Source organism: Dipteris shenzhenensis, chromosome 29 (assembly GCF_047967505.1).
Source record: "Dipteris shenzhenensis isolate YYH24624 ecotype China chromosome 29, Dip_SZ_1.0, whole genome shotgun sequence".
Classification (NCBI taxonomy): Eukaryota; Viridiplantae; Streptophyta; class Polypodiopsida; order Gleicheniales; family Dipteridaceae; genus Dipteris; species Dipteris shenzhenensis.
The window spans coordinates 7,852,595-7,869,325 of record NC_141624.1 but is presented as its reverse complement, the minus strand read 5'-3'; the positions used below and the strand labels follow the sequence as shown (position 1 = coordinate 7,869,325).

Here is a 16,731-nt window from a genome sequence, read left to right as displayed (position 1 = left end):
GGAGAGTGCAAGCAAGTTCCCCAATGTTGGATCGTTTGACCTCATCGAACAACATTGGAAATTCTAGTGATGGTCTTGTCTCTTTGGTAGGTGATTTAGTTGGGTCTAGCTCGGTAAATCAAAACAAAAAAGTTAGAAGAAACATATATAGAGAAAGGTATAACTTTTTAGCTAGGTTAAACATGAATAATCTTCATGATTTTGGGGAAGGTAACGTTAATTGGTCTAACTTTAAGGCTTTATTAGTTAGCACTCATTATACTAATAATAACATAAGAATTCTTGATAAACTAAGACATCTTAGAAACAAGCATCTTAAGACTTCTATTTCTATTAGTCCTATTCATGCCACGCAAGTAATTTATGTTGTCTATAACATACATAGTAGTAATATGCTTTATGTAGGACAAACCTATAGGACAGCTCTTATTCGTTTTCAAGAACATGTTAGGAAAGCTAGAAAAGTTCATAGGAAGAATTCCTTAATTGAGAATTCAAAACCCTTATATGCAGCAATGGCAAAGTCTGGTTTTGAATCTTTTCATTGCTTTCCCATTGAGCATATAGAGGGCCATTTTAATAATGCCAAGGACTTTTACAAGGCTGCTCGTCCTCGTGAATTGTTTTGGATGAGAACTTTACACACTTTCTTCCCAAGAGGTTTTAATTTGGAAGGAAAATCAACTCTTCGTAAAAATAAAAGAACCTCTAAAAAGAACCCTTTGATGTGGAGAACTCATATCAAGCCCTTTAACATTATTCATCATTACCAACATAGTCATACACCTAACATCGTATAGAAACCTAAAGTTAAGTTACGAGGTTATCCTAGCTCTCCTGCAATCTCACATGTAGTTCGTCAGTTGCCTCCCTCACTTCCTCTTCCTCCACTTCCTCCTCCTTTAGTTCCTTTAACTTCCTCAGTTCCAAGAGAATCTTGGCTTTTTTGGAGTTTTGTGAAACTTCCAAGCAGCACAAAGAAAAGGTATGCTTGGATTGCAAACAAACCCAGAAGACTTGCAAAAACTCTGATGTTTTGAGATCAAATCCTTTTGAGAAACTAAGGTAGGGGCGTAAGTTTTGGTAGACGAGTTCACTTCTCTCAAAAGACATTCTAAGTAAAACTTTTTGCAAATAAAAACAAAGTTATTGGAACATTTGTCTACATAAGAATTAGAAATTTCCTATCGAATTTTCGAAGAAGAGTTTCATCTTCTTTAGAAAGATGGTTACTTTTCTTTGAGCAAATAACCGAAGGGATTTCTTCTAGTTTCAAAGCAACTTTTTTTAAAATCTTCCCTTTCCATTCTGATAAGATATTTTTAACTCCTAAACATTCTTCTAATTGCAAAACAAACTTTGAGATTCCCTTATCGATAGCTTTTAAAAGGCAAGTCTCTTTAAAAGAGTACAATCGAAATTTCGTGTCTTTCATGAAAAGGTCTCTTAGGTTAGTATAAAGCAAAATTGAGGTATCAGTTGTGACTACATGTCCTAAATCAGCATCAATAAAGCTTTGGAATCTCTTACTTTTACAACAACAAGGTTCTTTAAGGATAGAAGATTTTGAATGCTCTGAAAGCCTTTTACCTATCTCTCCATAGTTGAAAGCCTTTTGTCCTAAAGTTTTTACATACTTCCAAGCTACTACTGGATGCTTCCAAATTCTTCTCACAAAATGAGGGAGAGAATCCATTACTTCAGGAGACTTCAAAATGGAGTTTAAGCCTATCTTGTCAAGTGAGGGAGAAGTAAAAATACAAATCAAGAGTTCCTTATTTAGATAGACTTCTTTGCTTTGAAAGGAAGCTTTTACTTTTAAGAAGCGATCCAACGAAGTTTTAAGTTGTATATAATGGAGCTTATTTATATTCAAATCCTCAAAAGAGAAGTTTTCCAAGGTGTACTGAAGTTTAAAAAGAACTTTGACATTATATTTTTCAAAAACTTTTATTGAAAAAAGAACCAGTGATCTATCTAGGTAGAGTAGTCTTCTTTTATAGTCTCGAGAAAGCCGATTAAGCAAATAGTTAGCTGTAGCTATTGCTTCTGCCCAATACTGATTCGGAAGATGCTTTTCACTAAGCATTCCTTCTGATGGCTTCATTTCTGTGAACCATTCCTGATGATTTGTCATATGAGATGATGCACCGCTGTCGATGTACCAAGGATCCTGTTCCACTTGGTCGACTTGATAGCTGAAATCCTCTTTGGGATTGAAATCAGTGTCTAGGTGCATTGTATCAGTCTGATGCAATTCCTCACTTGCAAGAAACATATTTCCATGTTCATTTGCAAAATGACTATGACTAGAATGTCCACCACGATGATTTCCTCTTCCTCAGGAATTCCCTCGATTACTGCTGGATTGTCTGCCTTGGTCATACTGCTTCTTGCGGCAATCTCTTTCATAGTGTCTTTGACTGGTTTGTTTAATAAGGCACTCTAGTTGTCTCTCTGTGCATCTCTTCTAGACAATGACAACTCTTCCTCACTACTGCTTCAAAGCCATGTTGCCTAGTGTCCATGAACTTTGGAGGGACTTATGCAAAGAGGCAGATGTCCCCTCGAACTCAAGCTGGATTTTAAATGACTCTGTAGGAGTGATTCCTGTTTAAAATTTTTGTAATTCCTCTCGAAGCATTCAGGAAAAAGAGTCTCCTATTCTCCTTCAAACCTATGATTTTACCACGCTTTACACAAAGATTGAGCTGGAAGACCTGAAGTTTAGAATTAAAAAGCTAGTGGCTGAAGTTTTCAAGCTGAGATTTGACAAAGATAGATGTAAAGTGCTAAAAGTTGAGAAAACAGCCTTATGCTTTGACTTTTTGTGGCTAAAAAATAAAGATCATGTCATAGGTTCTAAAAAGAAAAGATACACAAAGGTAGTAAGTGTAGAAGATGTTTGCTCTTGGATAGATTTTCTTTTAGATAATCTTTACATCACAATAGGTGATTCTTTGTTTCAACAAGTTATAGGAATCCCCATGGGCACTAATTGTGCCGTCTTTTTAGCAAACTTTTATCTTTTCACTTATGAATTTGAGTTTATGCAACGTCTTATTTCTATCAATACCTGCCCTATCATTTTACATAAGCTTAGTCAAGTTAGGCATTTTATAGATGATTTATTTGTACCAAATGTTCCTAACTTTCAAGACTTTATGTACAAAGACGCTAGAGAAGGAATCTATCCTCGTGACTCTTGTGAACTGAACTGCACTTCAAGAGGGGATTCTTGTGTTTTCTTAGATCTTAGACTTTCTCAATCTACCATAGGATTAGAGGTTGATATATATGATAAACGTGAACAACCTAAATATAGTGGTTTACACATTATAAAAATGCCTCACATTGACTCAAACATTTCTGATTTGGCAAAATATGGAGTCATTTCTTCCCAATTCCATAGATTTTCCCGCCTTTGTACAACTAAATAGTCTTTTATCACTCAATGTAGTAATTTGATCACTTTACTATTACACAACTATTACACAAGAGGTATAATCCAAGGAAAATAATGAAAAAAGTTCGCACATTCTTAGATATGAAATCTTTTATCTATGGTGTTTCGGCCTTAGGTTTGTTTAGAATGATTAAACATAAGCTGAAAACAAAAAGCGGGGAGCTGAATAGCCCGTTTTTCTTTTAGTTTCAAAAGAGAGTTTGTTTGAGTATACTTGTGCTTTCTAAGTTAGAAATGTATTTTTGCCTCTTTGTAGAAACGAGACATAAGTGTAAAGGGCCATTTAGCTTTTTATGTTTTAAATAAGAGAGAGAGAGAGAGAGAGAGAGAGAGAGAGAGAGAGAGAGAGAGAGTTTCCCGTTTTTTGAAAGTTTTTGTTTCTTGACTTGCTTGTTTATTTTTGCTTAAGTCACCTGCTTCGTTTCTTCTTTATTTCTTGTTTTCATTCTCTTTTGTTTATTTGACGTATTTTAGTAAGCACTGGGTTTGCCCAAGAGACTCCGCGGGTCTTTAGAAACCCAGTATAGCTGCTTATGCTTGGGCACTGATGACGACATAAGTGTTGCTTTGCTTGCTAAGTATGTCTTCCTTTTGTTTTTCATAAAAGTTTTTGTTTACCTCTTTTTTCTTCTTTTTCATTTTCTCTTTTATTTTCTTTGTAGATTTTTTATCTTTAGAACAACAAAAATTCTAAATTTGTATGATTGGACTTATTCTAGTCTTACTCTTTGCTTTTCGAATTACAATTATAAATACTCTAGATAGGAAGCAAGAGCCACCATCTAGAAAGTGGCAGATTGGACCCCATGCAGTGTCGCTCTCTTCCTCTTCTCTCCCAATTGTTTCCTTGTTCTTGGTTTCAATTGTTTTGATAAATCTTGAATTTGTGAGCATGTTTGACTTCAATTTTCATAACATTTCATACCATGTTATGGCTGTCAAAGACCATGGGCCATATTGTAAAGTAATGAATTTTAAGCCGTGGGCTAATTTATTTTAATTAATTGTGGATGAGGGCATATTAAGCCTTGTGATATTTTAAGCTTGTGGTCTTTACATCAGATGGATATAAAGAATACTTTCTTGCATGGTGATTTGCAAGAAGAGGTCTTTATGAGCAGCCACCAGGTTATGTTCATGCTATTCATCCTGAGTTTGTTTGCAGGTTGAAGAAAGCCTTGTATGGCTTGAAGCAAGCACCTAGAGCATGGTCTGACAAGATAGGACAATATCTTATCACTATTGGCTTTCAGATTTCCAAGGCAGATTTCTCACTTTATGTGAGAAAAACAGAGAAAGGTATTATGCTGCTTGTCATTTATGTTGATGATTTGATCATCACAGGTGATAGTGATGAAGATATCCTTCATGTGAAAATGCTATTGAAGCAGAGGTTTGAGAGAAGGATTTGGGAGAGCTGCGTTATTTCTTCGGCATTGAGGTGATTAGATCACCAAGTGGGTCAGATGGAGGGGGAGCGTACCTCTCAAATGAGTTTGCAAGGTTCCTGCAGGAGCATGGCATAAAGCAGCAATATTCATGCAGTCATACCCCACAGCAAAGTGGACTTGCAGAAAGAAAAAACAGGCATATTGGAGAGGTATCTCGGGCCATGCTATATGAAAAAGACCTTCGAGATTATTATTGGGCTGAAGCAGTTGCTACAGCAGTTTACATAATGAACAGGACTCCCACTGCAGCAATACATGGCATGACGCCAGAGGAGATGTATACTGGTAGGAAACCAGATATTTCTCATCTGAAAATTTTTTGTTGCATTGCCTATGTTCATGTGCCAGATGAGTTGAGGTCCAAGTTGGATCCAAAAGCTGAGAAGTGCGTCTTTATTGGTTATTCTCTGCAGCAGAAAGGGTATAGATGCTATAACCCTCCTACTCGTAAGTTTACAGTGAGCAGAGATGTTGTTTTTGATGAGATGAGCAGCTGGTATAAACCAGTAAATGTGATGATTGATGTAAATGCACAAAATGATAATGCTGCACAGAATTCATAGCAGCAATCACAAAATATTAGTGGACCTGCAGTGTCCTCTAGCAGTGGTTCACATACTTCGCCATGGACACGTAGATTGAGATCAGGAGAATCTCCTCAAAGCAATGCAGATAGTGGTACGCAGGTATCACGAAAAGAAAAAGAGAAGGTAGATCAGCCCATGTTTGATGTGAATGCAGGTCACTCTTATGTGGATGGTGAATCCAGTGGCTCAGAACAGAGCATTGATGATGAGTTGGGTATTCCTTCTATTGTTACACCTGGAGTAAGGAAGACCAGGGATGTTTTGAGAGCACCTGGAAGTGAGCCTATTTTGCGCAGGTCTACCAGAGCTATATATCCTATGGATAGGCTGAAATATGATGGATTTACAGCCATTCACTATGCCTATATGGTCAAAGTGATATAGGAACCAAAACCCACTTCTTTTGAGCAAGCCATGGGAAAAGAAAAATGGGAGAAAGCCATGAATGAAGAAATGGACGCCTTGGAAGCAAATGCTACATGGGAATTGGTGCCTTTGCCTAAAGACAAGAATGCAATTGGGTGTAAGTGGGTTTATAAGGTCAAGCACAATGCAGATGGTTCTGTGAACAGATACAAGGCAAGATTAGTAGTCAAGGGGTATGCACAGACATATGGCATTGATTATGAAGAAACATTCAGTCCGGTTGCAAGGATGGCAACTGTAAGAGCAGTCATTGCTATGGCTGCATCAAAGGGATGGTCTTTACATCAAATGGATGTAAAGAATGCTTTCTTGCATGGTGATTTGCAAGAAGAGGTCTTTATAGAGCAGCCACCAGGTTATGTTCATGCTGTTCATCCTGAGTTTGTTTGCAAGTCGAAGAAAGCCTTGTATGGCTTGAAGCAAGCACCTAGAGCATGGTCTGACAAGATAGGACAATATCTTGTCACTATTGGCTTTCAGATTTCCAAGGCAGATTTCTCACTTTATGTGAGAAAAACAGAGAAAGGTATTATGCTGCTTGTCATTTATGTTGATGATTTGATCATCACACGTGATAGTGATGAAGATATCATTCATGTGACAATGCTATTGAAGTAGAAGTTTGAGATGAAGGATTTGGGAGAGCTGCGTTATTTCTTGGGCATTGAGGTGATTAGATCACCAAGTGGGATACAGCTTTTACAGAGACAGTATGGATTGGACATGCTGTCCAAATATGGGATGATAGGCTGTAAGCCTATTTCAGTTCCTTTGGAGCAGAATGTGAAGCTGAGCGCAGATGCAGGTGAGCTTCTAGAAGACCCTACTATGTACAGACGCATAGTAGGAAGTTTGATTTATATGACTATTACCAGAGCAGATTTGAGCTATGCTGTTGGATTGGTAAGTCAGTTTATGCAAGCTCCAAGAAAACCGCATTTGGATGCGGCTAGACGCATAATCCGGTATGTGAAGTCCACATTGCAGTATGGACTATTTTATGAGGCTGGGGTTCAAATACAGGTACATGGATACACTGATGCTGATTGGGCTAGTAGTATTTCTGATAGACGATCTACCAGTGGATATGTGTTCTCTTTTGGGAGTACTGCAATCACTTGGAGCAGCAAGAAACAGCCTACAGTTGCCTTGTCAAGCACAGAGGCTGAGTACAGGGGTGCAGCAATGGCTGCATGTGAGGTAGCTTGGTTGCATAAGCTACTATATGATATGCATCAGTCTACAGATGGGCCAGTTGTCATTTATTGTGACAACATGAGCAATATACACTTGGCAAATAACCCAGTCTATCATGCTAGAACAAAGCACATTGAGGTGCATTATCACTATGTACGGGAGAAGGTTTTACTAGGTCTTATTGATCTAGTTTATGTCAACATAGAGGATCAAGTAGCTGACATATTCACGAAGGCATTGGGCGCAGAGAAGCTGCGCAAGTTCAGAGACCTGCTTGGTGTGCAGGAATTGGGATTGAGCTCGAGGGGGAGTGTTGAGATATCGAGCTCCACTCGTGATATGCCAAGGTGACCGTTGTGCATTTATGTCACCGACTTATTAGCTGCAGATGCGGTTGGTACACCGCCCACGAATAATAGCTGGATGACAGCTATCCTTATCTACTCTAGTTCGTGGCTCAGTTAGTATGCCACCTTAGTTATCTGAGTTTGGTTTGAGACCCACATATAGGGTTCTTCTATTTCTTTGTACTAGAGTTCTCTTGGCTTTCACAACTAAGAAGAGGAAAATTGTTTTCAGCCTCCACCTTTGTGTGTATTCCCCCATTGTGTATGTGAGAAAGCCGCAAGTGAGACTCCTTCCCTCTCTCCCACTATCTTCACACGGGCTTCTTGCCTAAACTACCTAGTCCGACGTTGGGTGTATCTTGATGTTCTATATGCCTATATTGTATTGTAGTGGATCGGATTGTGTCTCCACATGAGGATGATGATGCTAGGATGGCCACATTGGTTTATGGTGGACATGTACTATGATATCACTGACTATGTCTACATAGTTCTCTAGCATGGGTTAGGATGCTCGCTTAGTAGCTCCACCCTTTTGCTCATTGTATCAGGTTTTTCTTCAGTCTCAGACCCGTCGGTCTTCAGCAGACTTTAATAAATTTTCTTTCTTTCTTTCTTTCTTTCTCTCTCTCTCTGCCAGAGATTCAAAGATGTTAGTTTCTTTGAGGTCTGCCATACACCTCGAGATCCCCTACCGTGTTTTTTTTGCATGAGGAAACTCTAATTTGGCATCTTTGGCCTTCTGCAGACTTTTATAAACCTTTCTTTCTTTCTCTATATATCAATCTATCTAGATATATGCACTCCAAAAAAAGTATGTATCTATGTTTGTACATGTGTGTTTGCGCATGCTTATGCAGTGTTTCCGTGCCTACGTTTAACATGTTAAGATAAAATCTCTCTTGTTAAATTTACTTGTGGGACTGGCAACTATAGCGTTTAGCCTCATCACTTTTTGAGAGAATCTCTCTTTCCCAAGAACTATACAAATCAAAAGATAAATTAATGTACCTCGCCCTTTTGACGGCTGTTCATGCTGCTTGCATCTAACTTGTAATTGTGTTGAGGGATTAGCTCTATTTCATTTGAATTCCTTTGGTAATCCTGCAAAGGCAACAAAAAATGAAAATTTTAAAGGCGATGTGAAAAGATGATGAATTCTGATCCTCTATACTCTACAGCATGTTCTTACATATGAAGTCAAACCAAAAGACAAGAATGATCTATAAATCGATGAGCCAAGCATTAGCTCCTTTGAGATCTTCTCCGTTATGCATGAGGCACCAGGTATACCCAAAGAAAAAGTATCTAGAAATGCTACATAGAAATTATGTTAATTATGCTTATAAACTTGTACTAATCAGGGCAATTTCTCGTGTGTACCAACTTAAAAAAGCACATTAAGCAGACAGGACGTTCTAACTCCACTGTAATTTTGCAACTAGATATCCTTATTATAATTGAAAGGAGATACAAAGGAGATCCTTCTACTGGAGACTATTCAATGCAAGCAGTAGCTGAAAACAAAGGACATCATCACGGACACCTATCAATATGGTGATAAAATTCATAGAATCCAATATGCATTTTAATGCACAACAGCAGAAGCAATCTTAACCAAGGTGAGAGAGAGAGAGAGAGAGAGAGCAAAGAAAATTTATTAAAGTCTGCTAAAGACCGATGGGTCTATGAGACTGAATTAAAACCTTATACAATGAGCAAAAGGGTGGAGCTACTAAGCGAGCATCCTAACCCATGCTAGAGTATCATAGTACATGTCCACCATAAACCTATGCAGCCATCTTGGCATCATCATCCTCATATGGAGACATAGTCTAATCCACTATAAGACAATATGCATATAGAACATCAAGATATACCCAACATCGGACTAGGCAGTGTAGGCAAGAAGCCTGTAATGGATCGCTATCTACTATCTGGATGAGTAGCCTGTTCTTCCCTCCTGGCCACTACCGGGCGTTTGACGAGCGCCACTGTCACCCCGGTCGGCTGCACCCCAAGTCTGAAAACAGAGGAGATGTAAGACCACCACATCAAAGCATCCTTCTAAAGATGTAGTGTGGCAAGAGCAAGCTTCTTGTGCTCAGTCTTATCTTGTAGACAAAATATAGCTCAAAATGGCGAATCCAATTGAGGATTTTTATCTGCCTCTCTTGCTCCATCATACTTTGGGAACTCTATTCTCTCTCCGGGTTGGAATGTAGCTCTCTTTGAGGGGGTACTTAAATCGTCATTCCCAAAATTCAGCACTCTCTTAGTTCCTAATTTTGTCATAATGGACTGTTCAATCACATGGCTAAGCTGAAAACCAACTTATCAACGGGAGACTCCTCTCTCCCTCTTGCACTTGAATTATAATCCATGTGTACAGGATTTTGAGTTAAAGGCGTAAACTCAGCACCTTGCTCTTGGATGAACTCGTTTCTCCCTTCATTTTTGAAGGAAAACTCCCTATCAAGAGATTCTTGAAGGAGAGATGAAGGTAATTCTATATGTGGGTTATCATACTCAATATGTGTCAAACTCCCATCTACATCATCCTCTTCAAGAGGAGGTGATAATGTTCTCTCCCTATCTCCTTCTGGTAGTGGAGGAAAAAGGACAAGTTCATTATTAAATATCCCTTCCCCTTCCATTCTTTCCTTTTAGTAATACAAGAGAGAAAATGACTTGCTGTAATTTCAGAAAAGGGTTTATTTTACAGCAAAAGTCAAGTGTTGTAGAGTTGGTGGTACTTATCCGACTCCCGCTTCATTTGGGTCGAGAAAACACTTAAACGCCCACGTTGTGTCACGTACGGCCCTGCAGGCCTCCTGCTTCCCGCGCCCTTTCTTCCGCCCGCAACTCCCTTCCGTGGCCTTCCTGCTGCTCCCTTTGCCTGAGCCTTACGTGCAGCCTTCCTCTGCGCATCACCTCCTTCTACGACCCTCTTCCATGCAGCCTTCTAGTACACTTGCGCCTGTTGTCCGTACCTCCGCCCCGCACACTCTTCTATCCCGATCGTGGATTGTCACAACTCTGATACCAAATGTGAAGAAACCAGCCTTCTCAAGAATGCAAATGTGTGCAATGCATGCAAAATTTGAATGCCGATTGGCCCTCCAATGGGAAAGAGCGCCCTCGTGAGAGTACTTGTTTCTATTTTCGACCTACATGCAAGGTGTGTGTGAGATGGCGGATGAATGCAATGTGAATGAAGAATCCTACTTGAGATTCACAATGAAAGGGAGATACCCTTTCATTAATGTCCCTTGAGATCACTCAAGTTCCATCTTCCCATTTACACCTCTCTCCAGGGCACTCTCCTCAAAATCTGATCAGCCCCTCTCATGTAAAGCTCATCATCAATCATCATATACTGTCTGCTCTTCCATATGAAGTGATATTTCTTACTCTTCTTAAGCTCCTAAGGTAGATGTCCAGTAAGTAAGAAATCACTATTTGAGCCAAGAATTCTCTCCCTCTGTACAGTGGATCTTCAAGCCTTGCTATCACTAGATCTTGATTACTCATCTCCTGAGCCAATTCATGTGCCATTTGATTATCCTCTCTTCGCACATGCTGGATATTCCATGCTATAAATTGTTGAAGCAGCCTTCTTACTTTGGCTAGATACCCTCTCAACCTCGGGTTTCTTGCTTGCCAACTTCCCAGGACCTGCTTTACAACTAGTAGAGAATCTCCCTTGATCATTATCTTTTGAATTTTCAGCTTTAGTGCAGCTAGTAACCCTTCATATAATGATGCATACTCCACCTCATTATTGCTTCCAACTTCCAGATGAACTCCCTCTTTCTAAATCAGCTTGCTATCCGAATCAGTAATCACATAGCCTCCATTAGCTTGATGTAAACTCTTCCTGTATGAGCCATCAAAATGCAAGATAGATGCTCTTGGAATGATAGCATGCTCCTCTTTATCTATCTTCTTCTCCACTTCCTTCGCCAAAATGGGACCCTTTTTGTATGTTAACAGATCTACTAGTGTGGCTCTGGAAGTGCTCTCCACCAGAAATGAGAAAGTGTATTCTTTTTGTATGTTAACAGATCTGCTAGTGTGGCTCTGGAAGTGCTCTCCACCAAAAATGAGAGAGTGTATTCTTGTAGCTCAACCAACCACTTCATCATGCTTCGAGAAAGTGTTGAATTATTAACAAGCTGAGGCAATAAAGAGTAGCAAGTCAAAACCACAAATGGCTTCGAGATAAGATATGCCCTGAACTTCCTGCAAGCATACACCAAGCTTGAAAGAATCAGCTCTGCCTCTGTATATCTCCTCTCTGCTTCTGTCTTCACTCTGCTAGCATAATACACAGGTCTCATATAACGGACTCCTCCCCTTTCTGCAATAAGATGGCTCCCACAACATCTGGTCCAAATGAAGGGTTCACATAAAAGGTCTAAGAGAAATCTGGAGCTTTCACACAAGCAATCTCTCCTCTTAGCCTATGACCCATGCATCTACCATTCAATGCACCTCAATGCACCCTTCCCTTCCTATTGCCCCTAGGACCTAGACACGTGTGTGCACATAGTATCACATATCCAAATGCCGTCTGAAGCAGTGGCTCCAGCTTGACTAGTCCTATCTACTCAGATGATCCACCACCATAACAAATCGGTTGGTGTCCATCATAAATACATATACATGTTACACCATTGGCGTATAATATATAATAATGTTTTAATGTCTACTAATCACAAATTAGTGATTTCTCTTGTCATGACAGGCAAGGCTAATCAAAAAGTAATCCACATTTTGTTCATGGAATCTACAATTGCTTGTGAAGATATTTCCAAACGTGCATTTTCTAAGCAAAAGATGCTTAGAAAAGAAAGTTAAGAAGGCAACACCACTTAAGATAGAAAGAATTATTACATATCAGCAAGCCACAACATTAACAAAAACTTCACAAGGTGAAATTTTCATGTCCGCTTATATATGGCAATAACATATATCTAGATGAATCCGGGTACATGCCCAGATTCATCCTTTGAAAACAGGACAAATAGTGCAGTTTCAATCTCATGATAGTTACCCACAAGGTTAAGAGCCATAAACTCTATCACGCATAGCAAGGACAAGCTACTATGACATCCCCACCGACGTCATTTACCACCAGCACTAGCGTATGTAGCGCCAACAGTGGTGTGTAGAGCAAAGTATAAACATATCCACACACCCACACACACTTAAGCAAGCATTTATATAAAAGTCTTCGTACCAAGTTTCTATCAGCACGCCATAAGTGAAGGGCAAGCCCAATTAGCCAATTGGGATACTTACTCTCCTCATCATCAGATCATGCAAAGTCATGACTACTAAGATGCTTTCCTGACAGAACCATGTCTCAAAGTATTTTGAAAGTAAAGTAGGCAAATTTTGTTGCCTTCTACGATCACCATGTGTCGGTTCTTTGATTCCACACACACACACACACTTTTTTTTTTAAAGGAAATTTTACATTAGGAAAACATCTACATTCATAGCTGTCCCATAGTGGGACATCTACTACTCATAACTAAAAACAGTAATTAAAGACTTCCAACTGGGCTTGAGGAAGGTCTCCAAGGCAAATGAGCATCCAGTAAACACCGAAGCAAAGAAGCTCGAAAGTATGGGAAGACATTCACTAAAAAGTGCACATATGCCATACAGTCGAATGGTACGAGCACAATACAATGACCAAAGAGCCTAATATCGACACCAGGAGAAGAAATGATAATACTCCAGAAAGGGAGCATATCTTCCAAACAACCAAAACTGATTCCCAAAGGAAGTGGATGGAAAACAAGCTTGAAGCCCTATCATCAATCTGAAAAAGAAATAGCATGCAAGAGGACAGGTCCAAAACAGATGCAAGTTCATCTGCATGAGAGCAAGTGGGACACGCACGTGCACACACACACACAACACGTGTGCACCTCTGTGTGTGTGTGTGTGTGTATGCGCATGTGTGCATGTGAGAGTATGTGTGTGTACGTGCTCGTGTGTGTAAGTATCTCGGTTTTACAAAAAAAAAGTATGTGCTCGTGTGTGTGTGTGTGTGTGCATGCATGCATGTGCACGCCCATGTGTGTGTGCATGTGTGTGTGTGTGTGTGTGTGTGTGTACATATATACATATGCATACATACATACATACATACATACATGTGTGCGTGCATGTGTGTGTGCAAGCGTGCGTACACACACAGGTGCGCACACGTATTAACGTCTGCGGGAGGCCTCACAGGCCTATGGGACAAAGTGCACCCCCTCCCCCCCAATAAAAAAGTGCACAAAAAAAAAGTAGAATCATACAAGCCACAGTGGGCTGGAGCAAAGGGCACGCTAGAGCCCATCTATGCTATGCTGATCTACTGATCTACGGAGCTCAAGAGCTCATGCAAAATCAAAAATCAAATACAAGCTGAAGCAAACTGAGAGCGGGGACTCAGAAACCGAAGATAGATTGATAGATAGATAGATAGATAGATAGAGAGAGAGAGAGAGAGAGAGAGAGAGAGAGAGACACACACACACACACACACACAGATCCTTAGATAGATAGCTATATATTTATTTGTTTGTTTATATTTGTATGTTATATTATAAACTTATATATGGGATCAAAAAAACACATAAGCTGGCCGTGTAAATATTAGTGTTCCCATTAGTTGTGACCCTATTTCAAAATTTCATCTAAACTTATCTAAAAACTAATTGCAGATCAGTAGCCACATAATTGAGTCTCTTCTTGACTTTGCATTCAGGTACCATGGACTTCTAGAATATCATTATAGGCATCCAAGGAGTGGCAGTAGCTAAGGGCCCCCAACGACAAATACACCCGCCAGTCAGCAAAAGATAATTTGCTGGCATTTGAGCAAACATATAGAGGAATCCCAACTGCGTCTCGGCACACAGCAACTTGACACCCTCCAAAACAAGGTATTTAGGGACATGCAACAGACATAGTCTTGATGATAATATGCTTATCATGTTGTTGGACCTGAATCTTTCTCTAGTGATTGACTTCAGTTATGTTATATTTTTAATAATATAATCTTCCAATATGGGCAAATATGTGACAAAAAACAAACTTACATGGAATGTGTGGACACACACAGGGGTCACATTTTATTTTCTGCAGTGTGTGAGTAGGAATTTGTTTTGAGTTTGGGTTATCCACAGAATGCTTGCGTGAGAAAGAGGAACTAGAGACTGTAGCAAAGAGACCTGGAGCAAGTAAGAATCTATTCAGAAAAGGACCTCATAAAAGAACTAGGACCAAGAACAGACCATGTACTTAGTTTATATCTGAAACAGGTATACACCATTGTGAATGGAAGCCTTATACTTGCACTCCTTTTACACATACACATGCAAGAGGAAAATTCAATCAACATACAAAACATGGGTTGGCAATAGGCCAGGAAGGACAGTTAGGGTGCCCTGTGAGCATGCCCAAGGCTGATGGACGGCCCACGGTGGCCATAGTGTGTAAACACCCTTAGGGAATAAAACTAAACCGAGAAGGCACAGACATGAAGGTAGTTTACATAAAATCTCAGAGAAATAATGGCCAAAACTAAAAACAAAAAGATGCACACAGACTAAAAGTAATTAGACCAAGAATATTGCAGATTTTGGACGCAGATAGCTTGCAAAGGTAGGGTATGTTCTCATGACATGCAAGTTGAGACAAATACATGAAAAAGGCAAACAGACCACAGGATGGGGAAAATGTGCAAGATGGAAGCCCATGCTCTTTCCTATTGCAGCAGATATCAGGGAGCTCTACAAATTAACAATGCATCTCCACTGGCAGTATCCTTGCTTACATGAGAAAGCTATTCAATGATGCAGAAAAGAATCCCTTTATCATTCGTTTATTACAGTTTCACTAGATGCATCTAAACTAGCTCACAAATTGACAGCTGGTGTAAAGCTAATAATGAATATCTTTTCATCACACAGATCATATTAGCTTTTTGCATGCAGATTAATCCTCGATTGACGAGGCCCATATCAACATACATTATATTCCTTGTTCCAGTCCAAATGATGAAAATCATACTTCGCTTTTATGAGACCATCGCCGATCACCAGTTCGACCTGCAAAGGCATAGTAATGCATATGCCGTGCTTTTGCACCACCTTGTCCAGTACTCAGGTCTTCACTAGCCTGCAAAACAGACACACTATCTCAGAGGCACATGTGATTGTAAAGTAGCTTTAGTCAGCATGCATATGAAAATGTTTGTTCATCTTTTCAAGTGAGAAGCATTTCTGTTTTTGAAACATTCAGGCATTCACACAAGGCTGCACAAAATTCAAAAGCAATCTCAGGACTGGCAGCCATCGTGTTTCACGTGAACATATATATATTTATGTTTCAGGCACCTGCATCAAACTGAGAAATATGGAAAAGTAGCATGTCCATGGTATGCCAGTTTGATGCATAAAGGATTCTACACCTTACTAATAGGGAGGATTCTTTCTTGTGGTTTGCACAAAGTATAGCTGCTTGTCCTATGCCTACTCGTGTCCAGCTTCTCTAGTAGCAGCAAAAGAACCAAGACTTGAATACATTGCCAGACTCTTCGCTAAACTTAGAAATTTTGCTAGGTACATAGAAGCTTTCAGCTCACGTGCATAATTGGATAGTGTTTATGCTGACCTCACCATGGCCTGTGGAATCTAGTGGTGGATTCAGCCTTCTGTAACAGGAAAGTTCCTCAAGGCAAATGACAGAGGCTGCAAAACTAGTTTTCTGGTAAACTTCAAAGTGCCTACAAGAAATTTGTACCAAAAAATGGCATATTTTGAGGTGAAAATGTATGCTTTTTTCATTTCTCCACCATTTGGAACCTAGTATGAAAAGAAAATATTTCACTTTTTAAACCATACTCCACCAATACTATGTAGCTCACTAGAACATATTCGAACTCCTACAATTGCATGATGAATCTAGGAAATGATAAAAGGCCAATTTGTGGGGAACTTTTTTTTCCTAGAGATAAGTGAGCTTCCTATGGTGCAGGCTAATCCTACTGCTACATTTTCTTTGCCGGATGAGCCATTTAAGTCAGAAAGAATCCATGAAGGAAGAGATTCATGAAATGTCAGAACTTATGAAGAATCTTTCTCTGAATCTGATGAGTGGTAGGGGAAGAGGTAGGGCTCCAACAGGGAGGGGTATAGGTGGATTGCCTTTACCTGGTGGTTCGGCTCCGTGGCAAGCGGGAAGAG

At 39.6% G+C, this 16,731-nt stretch overlaps 1 protein-coding gene across 1 annotated transcript in view; it reads right to left on the bottom strand.

Moving 5' to 3' along the window:
- The window catches only part of LOC147882380 (FG-GAP repeat-containing protein), a 47,637-nt gene that overhangs the window by 8,551 nt on the left and 22,355 nt on the right, over positions 1-16,731 (bottom strand). Inside the window, exons 7-8 of the mRNA XM_087400614.1 lie at positions 15,557-15,664; positions 8,486-8,578 (exon numbers count right to left, since the gene is read on the bottom strand). Of these exons, the coding sequence (XP_087256740.1) occupies positions 8,486-8,578; positions 15,557-15,664 (201 nt within the window). The remainder of the gene's footprint in view (positions 1-8,485; positions 8,579-15,556; positions 15,665-16,731) is intronic.